Below are 23,644 nucleotides of genomic sequence, written 5' to 3'. Positions count from 1 at the left end.
GAGGTGTTTTCGGAAAATTTCCCCTCAAATTTCTGTTCTTTTTCTTTTTTTCTTTTTTTAAAACCATTTTCATACTTGTAGCTTGGGTACCTTAGGTATATAAACGCACAAATTATATTGTATGTTAGCCTGATTTATACTTAGTAAGCCCTCTAAGTTTCATAAGAATAGCATTATTCTATCTAGAGAAATAAACATATTTATATAAAAAATATGCTATGTGTACTGTTCATTTTACAATATTCATTAGTGCAGATAAAATCACATATAACTTCCACGAAAATTACAATATAAGCACGGTTTATATCTTATTGGATTTGAAATAAAACATATTTTCAATGATGTATACACCGTGTCACCATTTTATATCTACTTAATAAATAATACAAAAGAAGTGAGTGGTATCTTCTTAATAAATGGACACTTACTTACCTCAACTAATATGTTTTAGTTGTCGACTTTCTTCTGTGTTTGGTTTCTGGAACATCTCTTTAAGTGTCCAACAGTAATCAGCTAGCATTTTTGAACTACACTGTCACTGGTACCTCTTCTCCATGGAGGAAATGTCCTGATGAAAATGTTCCCCATACTCATCACTAACAGCACCAAGCCTTTCAGGAAAGAAATGCAGGTGGGAGTCTACAAAGTGAACTTTAAGGGACATGTTGCAACCCATTTCATTGAATGATTACCGGAAATCACTCACAATTTCACGGTAATTTGGGGCTTTCTTGTTTCCTAAAAAAATCTCTGTTAAACATTTAAATGGACACCAAGCTGCTTTCTCAACCAGAGTTAAGAGATCCTCAAATTTTTGGTCACGAATCAAACATCTTATTTGGGGGTCTACAAAAATCCCTAGCGTCACTAACCCGAGGAATTTTTTCCTAGAGGTAACAAGATCCTGCATTACTTTTGTCCATTGTCCTAACAAAGTTTTTGAAGAGCCCCAACTTTATGTGAAGAGGAGGTAGAATTATCTAATCAGGGCTCACCAGTGAGGAATAAACAGCATTCTTCTGTCCAGGAGTTAATACATGCGTTGGCCATTCCTTGTTGATGTAATGTTCCGGTTTGTTCCTGCTGTCCCATTCGCAGAGGAAACAACAATATTTCGTATAACCAAGCTGCAAACCCATTAACAAAGAAATGACTTGTAAATCACAGCAAACGGTCCACTTGTATTTCTCATACTGAATTTTTTCTAACACTATTTCGATGTTTTCATAGGTTTCCTTCATATTAGTTGCATAAGCCAAAGGCACTGAAGGAAATTTGTTGCTATTGTGCAAAAGGACAGCCTTAAAACTAGTTTTCAAAGAGTCAATAAGCAATCTCCACTCTGTACTTATATGTGCATGTCCAAGTCTATCCATCACAGCACAGACATTATTACAATACACTAAATCATTTTCTTGAGAATAGTAGTTTTGAAACTCTGTATGAAGGTTTCGAAAAATACACACTTTAGTGTCACGATGGAGCAGATTCCAGCCTTAAGTTTAGAATCAAGAAGTTCTGTCTGTGTATTGGAGAGTTTTAAATCCAGTATGAGGTCATTTAGTTCACCCGGAGTTATCAGATGGGAATCCAATGTAGATGTGCTTCCTACATAAGTAGGATCATCATCTTCATTTGGAATTTCAATAGTTGCCTCAAGTACGTAATCCTCATTTACCGTAAGATGAGGAGGAGGTACCGGTACAGGTAATTCTGCACTGTGTGGAACTGGCCTAATTGCTGATGCAAATTAGGGTACTGTACTGTGTGGTTAGATTTACTGCTTATTTCTTTTATCTGTGTCATACAAAAGTAGCAGTCTGAAGAATGATCTTTTGGTTCCCTCCAGATCATCGGTACTGCGAAGTTCATGTTTCGTCCACCATTTGCCCACCCAGTCAGACGTTTCACGCAAGTACAACAAATGTAGTGAGGAACCCAGTTCTTATCCTGGTCTCCTACACAGCAACCAAAATATAACTGATAACACTTCCTCACAAGTGGAGTAAAACATCGACGTTGTGATTTAAATATCAGCTCCCCACATACATAACAGAAATTGTCCGGTTTATTTACACACTTCCTCGACATCTTGTATCCTGTAAGGTATCACACACATACATACATACATACATACATACACACACACACACACACACACACACACACACACACACACACACACACACACACACACACACACACACACACACACACACACACACACACACACACACACACACACACACACACACACACACACACACACACACACACACACACACACACACACACACACACACACACACACACACACACACACACACACACACACACACACACACACACACACAGGAATCTACACTCCATCAAATTCCCACAAAATCCCTCTAGACATTCCCTCATACAAAAATGGTGACATGGTGTACACATCATTGAAAACGTTTTATTGGAAGTCCAATGAGGTATAAACCGTGGTATATTGTAATTTTCGTGGAAATTATATGTGTTGAAGACCGACCCGACCCCACCCGTGACCCAAATTGACTGACCCGACCCGAGCTGACCCGATTGGCCCGACCCAAAATGACCCGAGTGAACCAACCCGAGGTGACTTAACCCGACAACCGACCCGAGTGACTTGAACTTACAATCTAACCAGTTTGAGGGAGCTAGAACTTTACAAAACTGCCACCAGAAAAAAAAAATGCTGACCAATTCTTATGCATAAACCATTGTTTCGGCTTTTTTTACTTGTAGTATAATTATCCTCCTCCTCCTCCTCAGTGTTCTCCCATTAATAAACAGGCAAGTTTCCGTGAATTAGGTAAGAAGCTTCCATTTTTGCGATTTCCCGCTAATATCTGCCTCGCAACCCAACATAAAGTACCACCCTCCTTATTGCAATCTATCAATTCCAACCTTCTTACACACTCTCGCTCTCCTGATATCACCCCCTTTACTACATCCTTCAGAATGCAATCCCTTAGCAAGATCAAAACTTGTGATCCGTCCATTTTTCTCTTCCTAATATCGTCTAATATTGCTCTCGTCTCTTGCATTTTTTCAGCATTTCCTTATTCGTTTTCCTCTCTACCCTGCTAACCTTCTTTATTTTACTCCACATCCAAATTTCCAAGGTTAAAATTTAGGCAATCAAGTTCAAAAGTCAAAATAAAATTTGACTGAGTTCTGAAGACAAGTTCTGAAGGCTAAAAGAATAAAAGTTCTGAAGACAACATTATTTTCTAGTAAGGAATGTATATAGAACTTCTTTTAATATTTTTTGCTGTGTAACAAACAACAATTTCATCACGTTAACATTCCGATTTTTCTATTTAAAAACAGCGTTGCTGTCTGATAGAATCATAAGGAACTAATTGCACTGAAATATCATTCTGTAGGGAATTACCTTTTATTTTTTCTTGATTAATTTATCTAGAAGATATTTGCAACGTTATATAAAATTAGCAAGTATTTTATTGCGGAGAAAGTCAAATCACTACTCCAGCAATAATAATAATAATAATCTGAAGGTGACCAAGAAAGTTCTGTCTCTTTGTGGAGGTCTGTGTTCAATTGGCCCTCACACCGTGAGTTGAATGCGAATGGATATAAGGTGAAGGTCAGTTGTTGGACGAGACGAGACGAGACAGAATTTTCGTGAAAGGGTACGAGATGAGACAGAGCTCTTTCAATAGAAACATATGCACTTTTCCAGACGAGACTACCTTCACGACACATTTTCGAAACGAGAATGCCCCAAACCAGGTCTCGTGAGCAACACTAGTGAGTATATCCAACATACTACTTGGTTGTGGCTGTTCAGATGCACCGTGAACGTGCGTAAGGACTGAGTGAACATGGGGCCTTCACAGAGCGTCATAAGGGCTTGTTTGCTGTACGAGTTCAAATTGCTGCTCCGCGGAGCGGAAGATATGACAGGCCTTTGGTGAGGGTGCCGTGACTACGCGGAGAGTGCAGTGGTATGACGGTTTAAGGACGGTGACGAAACACTCGAAGACGCACCACGTGCCGGAAGACAAACAGATGTTCAAAATAAAGATCTTCGGGCAGCAATTGAGGCGAAGACAGACATGTGAGGAACTGGTACTACCTTTCAGTGTAAGTGGAGAAACCATTCTGCACTACCACCATCAACTTGGGAAGCACTGCAAGTTGGGTTGATAGGTCCTACATGATTTGACTTGGAGCCAGAAAGCAACGCGAGCAGACACCTGTGTTTCTTTGGTGTCTCGTCTGAGGAAGGAGCAATTTCTGAACAGGGTGTTGACATGTGATGGGAAGTGGGTCCTGTACGAAGCTCCACGGCGCCGTCATTGTTGGTTAGCATCCCATGAACCGGTTCAAAAACAGCCCAAGCCAGCACCACGCCAGAATAAGGTTCTCCTGTGCATTTTGTGGACTGCTCGAGGTATCGTCCATCGGGAACTGCTACCAGCTGGTCAGATCATCAATGCAACTGTGTACTGTCACTGTGTACTGTCTGGATCCAGCAGTTCTGAATCGCAAAGGGGTCCTCTTGTTACAAGGCAACGCTAAGCCCCACGTGGCTAAAATGACCCAGTACATCATTCTACGCCTTGGATGGAAAACACTATTGGATCCGCCATACTCCACGGACATTGTACCTCCGATTACCACCTGTTCCATTCCTTGGACAATCACCTTAGAGAACGCCAATTCAAACAGCTAGTAGAGGTTCAATATGCACTTGATATCTTCTTCACTTCACGTCCCACCAAGTTCGACTGCGATGGAATCCATGGCCTTCCAGAACGTTTTCAGAAGGTCGTCGAGGCTGATGGAGACGATTTTTGATATTCCAGGTACGTCTTAGGTTACATACCAATGTTCGAAGGTGTTGGTGAAAAGGCGGCGGAACTTTCTTGGGCACTCTTAAAGTTATAATAATAATAATAATAATAATAATAATAATAATAATAATAATAATAATAATAATAATAATAATGTGTCCTGCCCAAAGGCAGATGTTTGATCCGAAGGTCCATGGGTATTGATTCCAGCTCGTACCAAGTAAGTTTTCTGGTGGACAAACCCCATGTGCATGGGTTTTCTCGGTGTTCTCCCATTTCCTCCCACTTTCTTCATTCAACCACTTCAATTATTTCTCATCATCACTGTCTCTCTTAGCGTTGGTGCATAACGTGGGACGTTAACTAGATATTTCCTTTCAATTTCACTTAATGTGACATTTAACTTGACATAGAAACGCAGAAAGGAAAAAAGTCAGTAGTAATATTAATTACAATTACAATGCCAATTAGTTAATATAGGGTAAAATTAAAATTTTATTACTATTTCACCTTCAATTAGTCACATTTGTCATTCATTCACCAACTTCGAATTGAATTCCACAACAAAGCTCTTTATAGTATTCCGTATAGAAAATAAGTGAAGAATGTGACGACCCGACCCGAGTGACCCGACACGAGCTAACCCGACTGACCCGACCCGACAACCCGACCCGTAACCCGACCCGTTTGAGAGCACTATCAGAGGGGTACTATTTACAGTACAATTTATTTTGTATGGTTTAGCATACTTTAAGGCTACCATACTTTTTGAAAACAGAAAAAACGGGACATCTTACAAATTAGTAATAAATATTGCATTTTGTATTAATTTTATCTTTCGAATTTTACTACAGTATCGCACTAGTTATACAACTTAAAATAATGTATTAATATAGTCCATACTCAGTGGCGTATTTAGGGGGAGGGCTTCCGGGCTCAAGCCCCCCACCGAAATCTTACTTACTATAGTAAAGTATATGAAATATCTTGCAGAATTTTCATATTTTCAGGCAAAGCACCCCCGGAAGTTAGCAAAGCCCCTCCCGAAACAAAATCGTAAATACGCCACTGTCCATACTTAATCAACAGTGCTAAAAATTATTATAGAAGCTAGAAGCTGTTATACAATATAAACGCAATCAGTGAACATACAATATTTAGGCAAAAATTATATTTTCAATATTATTACGCATACCACCTTTACATGCTCTACATGTCTATAAAGAAAAATATCCAGATTTATGAAGTTGTTTTAAAATTTCAATAGGCTAATTTATTGTTGTTAACCTAAAATGCGAACTAAAAGAAAGCAATTTGCATAATTGTTTTTCTGAAGCAGAAAAAAAAATGTGTTTTCGGGGCTGGTCTGCAACGTCACAAGAATTTGTTGCCACCTCGGGGTATACATTCTTACTTTTAGTGATAAGAGTGCTACTTAGGAGGATTTAAACATTGCATGTTATATCCGGGGAAGCAGCGATTGCAATAATAATAAAGATTAGAATGAAATTGTTCCTATAGTATTGTCGGAATTGAAAGCAAAAGGAATAAGTCGATTTTATTATCTTTTCAGAAATTTTGATATGTAATTAATAATAATAATAAAGAAAAAACAGGACAAGAAGGAAAATTTCTGCACACCGGGACAAATTTTAAGAAACCGGGGCGTATGGTAGCCTTACATACTTATTTGCATGCGGAGTGTCAGTACGGAGCCACTACGTAGCAGAGTTGAAACAAAACCTCGTAAATAGGTTGCCAACTCAGGAAAACAAAATTACCGGCACACCCTCAAAATTCTCTGTACAAATGAGAAACTGAAGACTGTATTGATCGTTATTATATTTACCAGCAATTGCCAGTTGTTTAAAATTATCGAAACAAATGAATAATACTGGATATTAATCTTTATGTAACAATAGTTGATTCATAAAATGAAATTTATTCTATAAACTTCACTTCAAACAAAAGAAATTGCTTTAAAAAGTCATTTTCTACTCTCAATAAATGAATAAAATTCTTTTACAATAAAATATAAGTGTTATCAAATTTGTTATGTTAAATAAATAAAAAAAAACTGCCATACGTTAAAAAAATATCGATAATGTATAATACAACGGAAATTTGTGTTTGTAAAGGCACTGTTGAAAAATTTCGATGTTCAATGTTATATTCTGGATTGCAGATTCCAAAATACCGGTCAGAAGGGGTCTAATAAGAAGTTTGTACCGGTCACCGGCCTTAATCAAAATTACAGCAAATACCGGCCAGTTAGCAACTCTACTCGTAAATCAGAATGCTGAATGCACCAAAATATTTCACCATGCATTCTATAGTTTCTGCAAAATGAGTTTAATGAAGATGATCATATAAAACAAAATACTGTGTTATAATTTTCCCTTTAACAGTCTACTTTGTGGATTTGTTATATCTTCCACTTATCAATTTCCTGTACGAGATGAGAATAACGGTTTCTGCGCAAGATAGAAAGAAAAAAATACATTTTTCTCATAAGGATTCAGTTCACGTAAGAAATAATGAATAAGTTTAATAATAAGAGCCGAGGAGTGAAAAACTAACTCAGCAATAATGATTGTAAGTATAAATATAAATATAAAAAAACAAAAAAAACATTTAATTCCATCATCGTTAGGATAAGATCAATATAGTGAATCACACGATAGTGTGAACAAACCAAACCACACAATAGTGTGAACAAAGTCCTGTCAGAAAAATACTCCATAAATGTGACACATTTTTTAATGCTTCTACCATTTATACAAACCCTCACATTGTTTTCGTTCTGGCGCCGCCCCTAATAGAGTACAAACGAAAATTTCGCCTGCACATTTCTGTGCAAATGATGTACAAGCGATTGATATAATTTGTGATTGAATTGGATATGGTGGGGGCTACCATTTAGACAGCCCCACTTTGTTTTCGTTCCGGCGGCGCCATTAATTGTGTACAAACGAAAATTACGCATGCATATTTCTGTACAAACGATGTACAAACGATTACGAAAATTTGTGATTCAATTGGACATGTTGGTGGGAAGCTATCACTTAGAGAGCCCCCAGTTTGTTTTCGTTCTGGCGGCGCCCCTAATTGTGTACAAACGAAAATTTTGCCTGAACATTTCTGTAAAAACGACGTACAAACGATTGCGACAATTTGTGATTGAATTGGACATGGTCGGGGGCTACCACTTAGACAGCCCCACTTAGTTTTCGTTCTGGCGGCGCCCCTAATTGTGTACAAACAAACATTTCGCCTGCTCGTTTCTGTACAAACGAAGTACAAACGATTCCGACAATTTGTGATTCAATTGGACATGGTGGGGAGGTATTACTTTGAAATCACCCCACTTAGTTTTCGTTCTGGCGGCGCCCCTAATTGTGAACAAACAAACATTTCGCCTGCCCGTTTCTGTACAAACGAAGTACAAACGATTGCGATAATTTGCGATTGAATTGGACATGGTGGGGGGGGGCTACCACTTAGACAGCCCCCTTTTTTCTGTTCTGTCGGCGCTCCTAATTGTGTACAAACGAAACTTTTGCCTGCACATTTCTGTACACACGAAGTAGAAACGATTGCGATAATTTGTGATAGAATAGAACATGTTGGTGGGGGGCTACCAGTTAGACAGTCCCCCACTTTGTTTTCGTTCTAGCGGCGCCCCTAATTGTGTACGAACATACATTTTGCCTGCACATTTCTGTACAAACGAAGTACAAACGATTGTGACAATTTGTGATTCAATTGGACATGGTGGGGGGGCTACCACTTCGACAGCCCCCATTTTTTTCTGTTCTGGCGGCGCCCTTAATTATGTACAAACGAAAATTTCGCGTGCACATTTCTGTACAAACGAAGTACAAACGATTGCGACAATTTGTGATTGAATAGGACATGGTCGGGGGCTACCACTTAGACAGCCCCCAATTTGTTTTCGTTCTGGCGTCGCCCCTAATAGTGTACAAACGAAAATTTGGCCTGCACATTTCTGTACAAACAATGTACAAACGATTGCGATACTTTGTGATTCAATTGGACATCGTGGGGGGAGCTACCACTCAGACAGCTCCCCACTTTGTTTTCGTTCTGGCGACGCCCCTAAGTTTGTTCAAACAAACATTTCGCCTGCACATTTCGGTACAAACGATGCACAAACGAATGCGACAACTTGTGATTGAATTGGTTTTTGGGGGGGGGGGCTACAACTTAGACAGCCCCCATTTTTTCTGTTCTGGCGGCGCCCTTAATTATGTACAAACGAAAATTTCGGGTGCACATTTCTGTACAAACGAAGTACAAACAATTGCTATAATTAGTGATTGAATAGAACATGTTGGTCGGGGGGGGGGGTACCAGTTAAACAGCTCCAATTTGTTTTCGTTCTGGCGGCGCCCCTAATAGTGTACAAACGAAAATTTGGCCTGTACATTTCTGTACAAACAATGTACAAACGATTGCGGCAATTTGTGATTTAATTGGACATGGTAGGGGCTACCATTTAGGGGAACTCCCTCGAGAGGAATCACTCTACTTATTTATTGCAAAAAGCAGAATTTAAAAATTCACATTCGTCCAAAGTTATCGTGTGAAGTAACAGCCGTTTGTATGTACGTACTAATATTGATAAGTTCTACTACGCGATCCCAATTAATAGTTCATATACCCGCGCCACACACACACACACTAGCATTTGTACACACGAAAGTATACCTGGTAGTATCCACACGCTTACGCCGGAAACTAGAAACAAACACACACACACACACACACACACAGGGACAGAGAGAGAGAAAGAGAATATCTTGTTGTACCTTTATACTGAATGCACCATTACTCACAAAATCAGTTAAAAAAGAAAAAAGAAAAAAGTTGTAAATGAAACTTTCAAAGATTGGTACCACTGCTGCGTGTCACACATGAGATTGTTCCATAATGATTGATTCGTAATATGATGTATATGGGTTTCTTAATGTTAGTATAACAAAATGCCTTCAAATTGACCACTAAATAAAAAGTGAAATTTATTTCTCAAATTTTGTAAAATCGAAGTCGGTGGGCATTATGGGAACAGTCTCCAATAACAATATATGCAAATAAATATTAATATACTTCACGTTTTCCAGTGGGTGCAAGAAAGCTTCGAATAGTATTTGTTGCCAGAAGCATTAGCTGATGTAAATATATATATATATATATATATATATATATATATATACAAAAAAAAAAAAAAAAAAGATACACAGCTAATCAGAGACCTGGAGCGACAGAGGATACGTCTGAAACGGGAAAGTAATATAAAGGAGCTACCCATTGATACCGAACCGGCCGAGATCAAGAAGAAAAGAGCTTCGTTGACGTAAATTTCAGTAACTTGCTGGTGCGAAAAATCAATGTTTGGTCACGATTTTGCGGTAATTTTATTTCAATTATAGTTTAATTTATAAAATGCTTTTCCTTTTTTCTATTGAAAATTCGGGTCATATTTGTAGGTATTTTATGTAGAGATAGTATGTAATCTTGTTTGTAGACAGTTGTGGCCTTTAAAAAAAGGAACAACAAGTGACACGACCTTCTGTATTTCTCACTGATATTGCGAGCAATTTCATTTTTCAATTTTTTATAATAATTTATATAACTGTGTATCACTCTATTGATATTAATTTGAATATAATTTGAACTTTTTAAATAACACTTAAATCGTATCGTGAATTATTTTGATTTTGTGATGTTCGCAGTAAACTAAGTTTTAATAACAAGTATTTTTCTTTCTAGGGTCAGCTAATCACTAGAAAAACACTGAAAAATCTGAAGCTCCTTTTACGAGATAATCCGCATTGGGGTGTTGAAATGGTGGGACCTGATGATTACCCCGTGATCGACCCAGCAGTCGCCCGGGGATTCCAAGCAAAAGATCCATCGCTGCCATTGTGGTGTAGTCTACGCCTCAAGCTCTATACTGCCCTGCAAATTCTGCTTTTCATTATTGGAGGTAAGCATGAGTATTCCATCTTCTAGGGCAGGGTCACTACCTCTAAATGTCTATGTGATAAAATATTTTCACTGGCAAAGAAAAACATCTTGGTACTGCTCAATATACATATCACCAACAACAGTGGAAGCACAGACGTTTAGGATATATATTGTAAAGTTTTTGTTCAGCAATAAAAATGCAGGGGAAGTCAAAAGATTTTTTTGTTCTTTCTTAAACCTGAGAGGAAGATTTGACATTGTTAATGGGAGGAGATGAGTATGAGGAGGGGAGAGGGGGTGCAACTATAGGGTGAAGGGCGTCTATGATCACCATTTTGAATGCAAGTTCGAAATGTCAAATGGAATGGCGGACGTGTTGTAAATCAAGTAATACCGGAGTGAGCTGAGGAATCCAAAGGTGACAATGCGATACAGAAAACGCTATTTGTGACCATGTGTTCAGCGATGTCGTGGAAGCAAACGGGCGGCGATTGTGGAGCGTTGATTTTTGTTGTCACTCAAAGTGTGCGAAATGAGTGCCACAATTCTGAACCTTAATATTAAGTATTCTGCCTGTTGACAGGTCCTGGAACTAACGAGGTTTTGGGCGTGGAAATGTTTTTCTCACGTTTCTCGATCTTCAGTTTCCTCTTTTAACTCTGTAGTATTTTCTTCTGTTTTTTTCAAATCATCGATTAGTTATGTCCTTCTTCCTATTCCTTGCTTTCCTTCCATCTTTTCCTCTGTAGCGGTATGGAGAAGACAAGATATGTCTAATCCAATTAGCTTTCCTACGGAGGATGGTGCCTAGAAATCCTACCTGTTTTAACACTTGTTTCTCTGAGTCTGTCCATTTTATCTTCACCTTCTTCCTCCAACACCACATTTCGAAGCTCTCTTAAATATTTCTTTTCTAACTTCTGTGATGTCAAAGTCTTCAAACCATGCAGTTCAATGCTCCATGTATAGCACTTAACTAGTTTCTTCCGTAGTCTAGTGTTAAGTCTGCTAATTAAGTTTTTTTTTTTTTAATTATTTTTTCTTTCTTGTTAAATGCTTCTTTGGCAGTGGCAATTCTTGACCTGACATCTTTGGTGCAGTAAGCGTCTCTCGTCAAAGTACTTTATGACCGACCTCTTCAGGTTTTCTTTGCTTCACTCTCTATGGGATATTCTCATGACTTCGGAAAGTCAGGGAAAACAAGTTTACAAAAATCTGTGGGAACCATGATTTCACACTGGTAACAAGTTTGAATCTGCTTAATATTTGTGCTCGATGAAAAGTCCTGATCGAACAGCAACATTGACAGGGTGTCTATCGGTCACGAAATTTAGCTTTTGGGTCCGAATTTTTCTATCTGTACAAATATAAGCACAGACTGGAAACTTTTATTATAAAACGTCAAAATTCACCACCAAAGATGTCTATGGTCGGCTTTAGACGCTACTAAATCGCAAGTAACGCATTCTTCTATCGCATGCATGAAAATTCGGCCTAATTTACACTTAAATTCGCTCTTCAGAATGTTAGGAAATTTTATGGTTTGGTAAAGAAAATGTCACGAAATTTCATTTTGGAATTTGAGTAGACATCCTGATCGAGGAAACCAGCGGATAGGGTCCGAGATGCATTCGAAAGGAGTCCAAGAAAATCGACAACATGAGCTAATAATAAAAAACTGAATGCCCTACAAACCACGAGACCTAGAAGGTTTGAGGCAACGCATCACTAGTTAATGGAACAGATAACCGAGGATTGATAATGAGTTGGGATGCATCTGGTAAGAGCTGAATTGTCGGTTTGATATATGCCGTGCTGACGATGTGCTCATATCCACAAAAACTTAACCTATAAACGCCTATTGACGCACCCAGCGTCATGGTTTTTAAACCTTCATAGCTCAGCCCCTAATTAACGCACGAAGATAATTTTGGTATCAATGTATTTGGAAAGAAAGAAGCTTTCCACGGATATGCATTTTATGTATGTAAGGCGACCATGGCGGGGAGGTTAGAATTTTTTTTTTTTTTTTTGGAGGACATCCCCCTTCCTTCTTGGGGTTAAATTCATAAAAATTGGTATGCAAAACAATGAAGTAGTCCGCTACACGCCAATATCCTGCAAAAGTACTACTTGTTGGTAATATGTGTGGAATAGTTGATGGGCCAAGTTTACCAATTTTTTAGCCATTTTTAGTTTTTTACAATTTCTAATTTTTCGTTTTTTTTTCTTCTAAGAATAAAGCGGGAATTGCACAAGTGTTACTTCTTTGCAATCTGTGATCCATAAGCTTTCCAACGATGTATGAATCATTATTCAGTGATAATTGGGGGTGGGGGTGGGGGGAGGTCACCAGGGCTGACAACGTGAAGGTCTTCAACCGCCCTTCGAAAATAATATAAACGGCGTTTTTATTAAGAATTTGGCTCTGAATTTTTATCTCACATTGTATTGCAGCAATGACAACCATTTTTGCATATTATTGTCACAAATGTATTGCCTACACATGAGTTCATTTTGTCAGTGTAGTTTCATTTTAAGGGTTGCCAGGGCCTCCCAAATTCTATTTTTTTTTGTATTTTTTTCCGGATTTTTTCACTTCTTTCTCTACGAATAAAGAGAGAATTGTTACTTCTTTGGAATCTGTGATCCATACGTTTTCTAACAATGTATGAATCATGTTTCTGTGATAATTAGGGAGGTCACTAGGACCCCTGACATAAGAGTACGATTTCGTTAAAATCCTTGGCCGGCTTTGAAGGTTAATCATTGCTCCTTTTTTTTCTCAATTAATTTGCTTTTGTGTGTCCTTTTAGCACAAAATAAGCACGCTTTAGTTTTGCACCATTGTTTTTGAATAATTCAGTATTATTTTATAACTAACTGAAATATCAATACTACTCACGAGGAAGATAAGGTTTATGCAGTGAGTCATATTTGAAGGTAAAGAAATGAGTGAATTAACTAAATAACGAATAGCAACGTCTATCAGTTTTAGAGCAACTTCTATTTCCCTCGTTGCCTAAATTTGGGCTTAAATGTTATTGCGACTGTCACCAGTCATCTTAGCTATCTCGAAAACTATAGATGAGACACCAATATCTTGCATTTTTGACATGTTCTTTGTTACTCCCATGACGATAGGGGTTAAAGTTGGACTTGAACTGTGTCGAGAGTGCTAACATTTCTCTCAGCAATCCGAAGACTATGATTTTGATAATGAGGTCATTTCAGACGTGTTATTTTTCACTCGTCCGTACTCCCCCCTCCCTTCCCATAACGATGGGGCTAAAGTTAAACCTGAACGGCCTCGGGAGTGTTACTTTTCATCTCAACTTTGACCCTACCGGGGGGGAGGAGTGTTGGATTCCTGCCTGTGGGGGGACCAAACGGAGGTGGGGGAGGGGCCAATCCCAGGAATATGGGTAACGGTTCTGATCCTGCTAAAGGGAGGAAACTCTGTGGGACATGGGCCGGCACCAAACTCAAATGGTGACTTAACACGTACCATTGGGTCCGCGATGAGATACGGGAGTATCTCGACGTGTGCATGGTACCTCTACATGACAAGGTGGTTGCCAGTTGAACGATAGAGGTAGGCAGGGCCGGGATTGAACAAGCCCTCTCGGGCATTGCCTGGGGCCCCGGATTTGGGTTGGACTCTGCCGGGCTGTGGTCATACCGTGGGATTCGGTACCATGCGGGAGCTAATCCCAGGAATCTGGGTAACGGTGAGCGTGTGGGGGAGGTGAGCTTGCCTTGAAACGCTCGGGCGCCATGCCTGCAGAGCATGGTAGGACTGACTCGCTAGCAGTCTGCCTCAACCAGTAGGTCTACTGGTAGGCACTCAGGACTCCGGTCTGGCCGCGCAGTGGGCGTATCCAACTCCCTCAGAGAATGGGGATTACATCGCTTCGGCGAGTCAGAATTAAGGGACAAATTCTGACGGTGCACTTCGTGCACGAGAATACATAGCGTATTGAGGAACTACGGGCGGGGTGCATTACATTCTTGCGGAACCCGTCCATTAAATAGACCGAACGGTCGCGGGCATGCTCTCCATGCAAGCAACTAAGCGTGGCATAGTAGACTACTAGCGAACAATGTTCATCTCAACGATCTCGAAAATTATGAAATTGACACTAAAATTGGTAATTTTTGACATGCTACTTTTCGACCCCCTCCCCCCTTCAAACCCCTTATGACGATGGAGTGTAAAGTTGGAATTGAACGACGTCGGGACTGTTAGTACTCATCTCAGTGACTACAAAAAAATAAGGATTTGACACGAATGTCGGTCATTTTGGACGTGTTATTTTTCTATCTTCTCCCAAACCCCTCATGACAGTAAGGTCTGAATTTGGACTTGAATGGTGTTTGGATTGTTACTATTCATCTTAGCGACCCCGAAAACTATGAATTTGAGATTAATATTGAGCGTCCCAAGTATTTATGATCTTTCATGCATATAATTTGACCCTCTGTAATTCCCCCATTGCCGAAAATTGAAAGAAAAGTCTTCGTAAGCGTTTAGATCTAAAGATCTTTTTGTGTGCGAAATTTGGTGGCTCTAGGCTACTCCTTTATGTGTGAAAAGCGCTGGCAGACGCATACACACGCATGCGTTATTTTGTTATTAACCCTTTTAAGTTCTAGTAGATATACGAGGGCGGGGTGAAAAGTTCTCGGTCTGACAATGAACGACTGCGAATTTCAGTTCAAAAATGATTTTATTTTTCGACATAATCTCCGTTAACTTCAATACACTTGGTCCAGCGTTTCTCCAACATCAGTATTCCTTCCCGGAAGTGAGTCTGGAAGGTTGTGAAAATAGTCATCCACGACCTCCCTCCCCCCCCCCCAACTTCTTCATTCGATGTGAAGCGCTTCCCAGAAAGAAATTTCTTCAAGTTTAGGAACAGATAAAAGTCCCATGGTGCCAAATCACGAGATTTGGGGAATAGCCGAGCAAATCGTTCCCAAATCCCGCAGTTTTCCCATCGCCAACGCACCCTTGTGCACATGTGCGTTGTCCTGGTGAAAGGTGATTTTCTTGTTCAAGCCAGGCCTCTTCTCGCGAATTTTGGCATCCAGCTGGTCAAGAAGGTTGGAGTAATATTTGCCCGTAATTGTTCTCCCTTTTGCAAGGTAATCAATTAACAGTATACCTTTCGCGTCCCAAAACACACTGGCCATGACCTTTCCGGCCGATACGATCGTCTTCGCTTTCTTCAGCGCTGCACCACCGGCTTCCACCCACTGCTTGGACTGCTGTTTCATGTCTGGCGTGTAGTGGTGAACCCATCTCTCATCCACTGTCACAAATCGCCGCACAAAATTGTCGGATCCCTCTTGAATCGGTCCAAAGGTTGCTGCGAAAATCATTTTCGCATTTGCTTTTGTCGGCAGGCAGCAAATGTGGCACCCATCTTGCGCAGAGCTTTCACATCCCTAGTTCTTTGTGCAAGATGTTTTCGCACCCGTTCCCCCGATATCCTCACACTCTCAGCTATCTCACTCACCTTCACTTGCCTGTCTAACACGACGTCATGCACTTTTTCGATTGTTTCCGGCGTGATTGCGGTTTTCGGCCTTCCTTCACGTGTGTCATCTTCGAGGATGTGCGACCACGTTTAAATTCAGCTACCCACTTTTTAACGGTTGACATGGAAGGAGCAGAGTCCCCATAAACCTTTGTCAACTTCGGATGAATTTCCGTAGGGATTAATCCATTTAAAACGAAAAATTTGATTACTGCACGATATTCAGTTTATCCATTTTCACAACTAACACGCAAGACGTCTCACTGCAACAATGTCTGCACACAAACTACTTGAGAGAACAAGTTAACACTTGTTACAGGCTCATTCCACGTCAAATCACCCAGAAAAAATCCGAAATGTCACCCATCGATTCAGATTTTAATGGAACTTAGTGTACTTGTTAACACTACTAAGGTATGAAGACCTGTAAAATTTTTCTTCCGAAATCCTAATAGTTTGTAAGAAATACGAGACCAAAGTTTCCAGAATTTCAGGCATCCCGGTCGTTTTCGAGGCCATCTAATATTTCGTAGAGCTTAATACAAAAATTCATATCTCAGTATCTAAGCAATGTATCACTTGGAAATTTCTACCCGAAGTTTATATAAATCTGTAGAGTTTTTTTTAAAGCACTTCAAAATAGTTCTTTTTTGTGTAAATTTGTAATTTTACATAATGCGCATTATCGCTGTAAGGCGGACCAATTTACCTTGGCGCTCTTTTTTTTTTTTTTTAAATTGAACCTTAAGGTATGTTCTAAGAGACTGTAAAATAAAATTAGTGTTTTTTTGAATGCTTCGGTTAGTAATTCTCGTTTAACCCTTCAAGGCCAACGCGCCAGCTTTTCGTGTCATCTGTAAAGTGTTATTGCCATTGATGCAAGCAAGGTATTGGCACATTATTGATTGATTTACTCACACAGGTCTCAACTAATCACTAAGTATACGTGTTGTTTGTGTTGAAATGTGTGGGGGTTCAGAGAAGCGAGATAACCAGGTTAGAAACATTCACTTTCGAAGCTTTATAGAAAACAATGTTTGCTGAACTATTAATATAATCAAAGTGATTTTAATGTTAAAATTGAATTAATTTTCCAAATCTACAGTCCATTATCTTTCAAATAAAGTAGAAATGAAGGTTATATGACAGTCCGAGGGGGGGGGGGGGGCGGAGTACCAGATTATTTTTCGATTAAGAAGACGTACTTTCATAAACGTAATTTACAAATAGTTTCAACAGGACCAATACAAAGTACAAAACAAAACTCAATTTCGTACTTCTTTTTATCAACATTTACGACAGTTACGTTTTAGTCTTCGAAACGAAAAAAAAAAAAAAAAAAAAAAAAAATATGATTGAACTTTTCCACTACATTAAATTGAAAATTTGTAACCAAAGAAATATGCAAAACTCCTTGTGAATGCAATCAATTTTTTACTCCAACATATGCAAATCACAGTGATTGGATTTCACTATTTGAGAATGAAGGAACTTGGTACTTCATTTAAGCAAAACGCAGCCTGTATTGTTTCTCCACAAACTGAACCTCCTTATCTGAGAAATAATATACTCTTCCAGTATCTTTAGTAAACGGGGCGCACACAGAACAAATAATATTGGATATCGGAACATGGCACACGTCGTCTTTTCCTGCAGAAGGCCAATAAAAGGATGGATCCGGTCCAAAAGGGTGCATAAACTTGAATTCATCATCATTTTCCTCTTTATCTTTACCTAATGCTAACCCAAAAAAACAATGGTTATCGTAAACACATGCAAGATACGAATTAGTGATGATGTCCGCGATGTTCATTTGAGAAGATGTCTTCTCTTCAGTAAAATGAAAAATGGAACTGAAATCTGGATCAGCATTGATTCGCTTTGTCCCAATCGAGGTTTGGCTCAGAGGAAAGAACTGATGATATGATCGTGTTCCAGGAATTGTTTTTGCACCAGAAAAACGATTTTGTAGATTTTACGTGTATCTATGAGAGTTTCTTTTTTCAGCAATCTGAAATTTATATGTTCAATGCGAGATCTACAGAAGGTAAAAACTTTTTCTGGCGTATTTAAAAAATCAGAACATCTTTGAACGCTTTCTTTAGTAAGCAGACGTTTAATTGTCCCACCAATACCATCACATGGGGACTTACCATGGCTGGTAGCAAAATATGACCATGATGCACTTAAGGAGAAATTCTCATAATCGTAACACAAGTTCATAAAGTTTCTACAATTCTTGTAATGCGCAGCGCATCCATCACTAAAGTAATTTACATTTTTGACATATGGAAATTGCTCTTTCAGAAAAGAAGTTATTTGTTTCTGTCTCATAAACAAATGCGACATCGTGTTCCAAGTCATCTGATATCACACACAAACTAGAAACAGTCAGGTCTGCAGATCCAGGAAGACGTGTATATAGTACTGCTGGGTGTAGGGTGCAGGAATCAGTAGACCAGTGATACTTGTGAACTTCGTCTTGAATTATGTAGGAATAATTTTCACTGAAGTTCATCAGAACGGCGGCTGTCTCTGGCTTAAGATTTTTCTTTCTGTCCTTTAAAAAATGTGACTGTGCTTTGGAAATAAATGAATGTGGCACAAGCTTTTCAAGCTTTCGTATCAAAATTGTCACATACTCGTCCAGAGTGACAGTACTTTTCACCAATTCTGTTCTGTCCGTTGATACCCACTGGTAATATGTTACTTCCTCCCCAGGATCAAAATCCTCGAATTTTGCAGTCAGAAGCTGACTCAAATTTTCGCTGGAGGGACACCCGGAGCAATGCCTCAGCATGCAGTCCCGACTGTACACAGAACAAACCAGATGACAGATAAGTCTTGATATCTCTTCTATATTGACATGCATGCAGTAGGAGAATAACGTTTTGATGTATTGTACACACGCACACGGAATGTGTCCCAGCAAAACCTGCTAATACACACCACTTAGGACGTAGCGTGCAAAAAGTTTAGGAAATCCAATTTTAATGTTGGGATGTTGATGTTTAAGTGAGGAGTATAATTTTTTAAATTCCCAAGTAGAGATGCAAGGGCTCGGAAAAAACCGGCTTTTTTGGAAAAAAACTCGTTTTTTTCTGCTTTGCTTTTTTGCTTGGGAAATTTTGGTCTTTTTTCAAAATTCTGCTTTAAATTGATAAAGCAGACTGTTTCGCTTCTCTATAACACAAAAAGTCAATTAGTGGTTGATGCCGATAATAATATAAAACCTCGAAAATGAACCATGAATTTCGAAAAAATATTTCAAACAATTTTTCTTCAACATATTTACGTTATGAATTCCAAAGAATTAACCAATGTATATAATAAGAATTTTTTAACCTCCTATATACAAAAGTAAGCAGGGTTGGCAAGAACCATGGTTGTTTTTGAAAATGTCAAAAACCCATTTTTTTGGGGAAGTTTAAACGTTTTTTTTTTTTTTTTTTGGTTTAAACCAGAGTTTTTGGTTTAGATATTTTGCTCTATGTATTTATATTACATATTCACAAAAATAAGTTTGTTTCACCTTGGTGTTATTATGCAACAACGGGGTTATGCTGGAAGAGGTCCCATAAGCTTAAAGAAGTCCGGTCAGTAAATTTCTTAAATTGAGAAACCTCCGCCCTAGCCATAGGGAAAATCCCGTCATTACTTTAAATGTAAAACAACTGGAAAATCCTGTTATTGCTTTGCATGTAAAATTTAAAGGTCAACGTATCATAATCAGTACGCTAAAACTGAGGTATTAAATTACAAATTTAGTATATAGATATCATTGAAAGTCCAATCCAAGCTAATGTTGGAAGCTACGTAGGCAATCGATAAATTTTGCCAATTTCTATCAATATATTTAAGCAACCTTAGCTTCTTTATAAAACAGCAGGCATTCAGGCATGCAGAAATATACAATTTGGTTTCGTTTCGTATGTTTAGACTTAACATCCTTACGTAATACCGAGGTTATCAAGAATACTTTCGCTTAAAGTGACATCCGAACCGCTACTTGGTTTACTCATGAAAGAAGGGTTGTGGTTCGATCGAGAATTGAACATGGGGCACCTTGATTAAAAGGTGAAAAAGAAATAAAACTAATGCAGATGGTTTGATATGTGGAAAAAAAACAGCTCGAGTAAACCAGCCAACCGTAAAAGTAAACACTTCTTTTAAAAAAATACACAAATAACTAGCAAAATTCTATGTAGTATTTTTACTTCAAAATATTCCATACCCTCTTTTTGAAACAAAATAAAATTAAAACATAAGAGAAATACTTAGATTTATATGATACACTTAAAGGCTGCACATCTAGAGCTTTTGGTTCTGTATATTCTTGAAATTCTACAGTTAAGTTTTATATAACCACCATCACGGGTTACCCAATCCTCAAGTTTTCTGAATTTTTAACAAGAGGAATTCAACATATCATTACGGAACTCCCCCCCCCCCCCTACCAAAAAAAGGACTACGGAATATATTTAAGATAAATACAATTGCACAACAAACATGACTGAGTGGTTAGCTTTTGCGCTTCTATCAGGAAGTCCAGGATTCAACCCAGCATTCGACCATTCTGACAAAGCTTTTCTTCATCCCATCTGTGAATGTAGAAATAGTGCGTGTACTGTGAGTTGGCCGACTTCCTTTCTTATTGTTTTTAAATCGTTATTATTACTAATTACCTGCAGTGACGGTTTTGCGAAGGTTAGAGAGGTGGTCTTTCGGACTGAAGCCTGTTCCCCAAAGTTACGGAATGTCTAAAACAAACGAAATATCTATTAGTTATGCCTTTACTCATAAACTTTAGCTCCCGTCAAATAAAAATTACGAATGTTTACAAAAACTAAACATTAGTAAGAAAAACCCCTCCCAAAATACTTTTATAAATCCGCCACTGATTCTCAGTATAAAATGATCCGGAAGATTATTGCTAAACATATAAACGAAACGAAATATTAGTTATGCCGGTACTCATAAACTTCAAGCACCCCCCAAATAAAATTAGGACTTTTTAGAAAACGAAACAATCAAAGAAACCCCTCCCAAAGTACTTTTCTAAATCCGCTACTGATTATTTGTATAAATTGATATTCAACGTTGTATCCGGAAAATTATTGCTAAATCATTGCACAGCTACAGTATAACAGAAATGTGAAGTACGGTTTGACGGATATATAGAAAAACGTAACTTTAACTTTTGCGCTTGAAGCTGGAGTACTAAGCTCTTAGAAATAAAACACGGATGACAAACTAAAATGATCTAGAGAAGAAAAAAATGTCGATAACTCAAAAGTTAAAATAAAGTTAAATAGCCTCTAAAATTGCCCTCAAATACTCCATTCTTCATGTTAGCTTTAATTTGTAAAACATGTGCTCCATCCATCTTGATGGTGAATTTCAGAGCGAAATATGGCGTTTAAGTCATGGAATTCTTATCTAACTATAGAACATACTATAAGAAAGCTATTTAGATAGGAAAATCATGAAAATGAAAAAAGCCAAAATTTCCAAAATTCTCGTTTTTTCCCCAAAAAAGCCGGCTTTTTATGTGAAAAAAAAACCATCGATTCAAAAAAGCCGGCTTTTTTCCATTTCTATTCCCAAGTAATAATCGCTTCTCCATGTGTACATTTTTTGAAATACTCACTGTTTTTCCAGGTAGAATTCTGGAATATTCATTATCAACGTAGAAATTCTTTACTATTTATCTTCATTCAGCTGTTTTTCATTTCTCAATTCAGGAATAGCTAAAATTCATTTATTCTTCAGAACTTCCATTGCTTGCCGGACGGCATATTCACTCATTAAATTCATCGACATCTGTTTCCTGCTCCAAGATGAGGGCACTAAAGTTAAAGTTGAAGTGTAAGGGCGCATTTTTCACCCTTAATGTACAGCAATCTTGGTGATGTTTTTTTAAATTAGATCTACAGACTTACATAAACCTCGGGTAGGAAGTTCCGAATGGTACATTGCTTAGATACTGAGATATAAATTTTTGTATTAAGCTCTACGAAATATTAGATAGCCTCGAGAACGACCGGGATGCCTGAAATTCTGAAACTTTGGTCTCGTATTTCTCACAAACTATTAGGATTTCGGAAAAATTTTACAGGCCTTCACACCTTAGTAGTGTTAACAGTACACGAAGTTCCATTATAATCTGAATTGGTGGGTGACATGGCCTGGGTAATTTGACATGGAATGAGCCTACACGAAAAACTGAAAAGCGCCCCCAGGCAAGAACAATAAAATTTTACAGATTGGAGTGTCATCTCTGGGTCAGGACGAGAACTTTTCACCCCGCCCTCGTATATAGGTACTAAAGTAATGTCTTCTTTATTCGATTAAAAAAGTACCAATAAAGCTTTATACTTTTTTTTTTCTACAGTCAACAGGCATTGTAGAACGCGTTACATATGCTTTTATTCCTTTCTGCGTCGAGTCATAGGGTGTGATGACGTCTTAACTTTTTTAAAGTATTTTTTGTTATACTTAACTTGCATTATTTTTGGCGGGCTTACTTTTGCACCTAGAAGATTGAAATTTTGCACACGCAATTCAGTGCACCCCTTACTGTTTTTCAAATTTTTCAGATCTCTGCGTTAAAAGAGGAGTTGTGAAGGGCAAAAAGTTAAAAAAGGGATATTTTGTAACAAAAATCCCTTTTTCACGGTTTTCCTGCCTCAGATACGTGATGGAGACATGTGAATGGTACCGTTTGAAAAGATGTTCTATTCTGAAGAGAATAATGGACGAACCATGATCCTAGGATAAATAGAGATGTTTCAGGAAATTTTTATATTACATCCGGGTCTTTTGGAGTAATCTGGGGTATTGTGGGGCTCATTGGTAAATATTTCTCAGACCCTTAGTATTCAGGATAGAACCTTGAAATTTTGTACACCCTTTAGTACTTTTCAGTTGATTTTGAGATGTGTGTATTAATACAGATGTGTCGAGAGAGGCTCAAAATTCGAAAATACTCGAAAAATCCCGATTTCTCTCGAAAATTTTCCGCCTGAGGGACACGATATGGAAATATTAATAGTACCGTTTGAAAGGCCGTTTTATTCTGAAGAGAATGAGGTACGAACCAGGATAAATATGAATGATGCTCTAGCTGCTTGACTGGAAGTCTAAAATGTTCCATTAAAAAGCCAGAATTTAGAAGGGTTAATAAAGATGTATTTACAGTGTTCCATGTACAACCGGAAAGAAATTTTACTTTGGAAGCAAAAACTATTTTTTTTTCTTTCTTTCTTCGAT

The 23,644-nt window shown here is 38.3% G+C and overlaps 1 protein-coding gene across 2 annotated transcripts in view; it reads left to right on the top strand.

Annotated features, from left to right (window-relative positions):
- LOC145690857 (uncharacterized) overlaps positions 1-23,644 on the top strand; it is a 109,487-nt gene that overhangs the window by 27,655 nt on the left and 58,188 nt on the right. For both annotated transcript variants that reach the window (XM_081766222.1, XM_081766223.1), the window contains exon 4: positions 10,632-10,848. In XM_081766222.1, coding sequence (XP_081622348.1) covers positions 10,632-10,848 — 217 coding nt within the window. The remainder of the gene's footprint in view (positions 1-10,631; positions 10,849-23,644) is intronic.

This window comes from Thermobia domestica, chromosome 7 (genome assembly GCF_964235325.1).
Source record: "Thermobia domestica chromosome 7, izTheDome1.hap1.1, whole genome shotgun sequence".
Lineage (NCBI taxonomy): Eukaryota > Metazoa > Arthropoda > Insecta > Zygentoma > Lepismatidae > Thermobia > Thermobia domestica.
The sequence above is the reverse complement of the archived record's forward strand: the minus strand, read 5'-3'. Positions and strand labels throughout refer to the sequence as shown.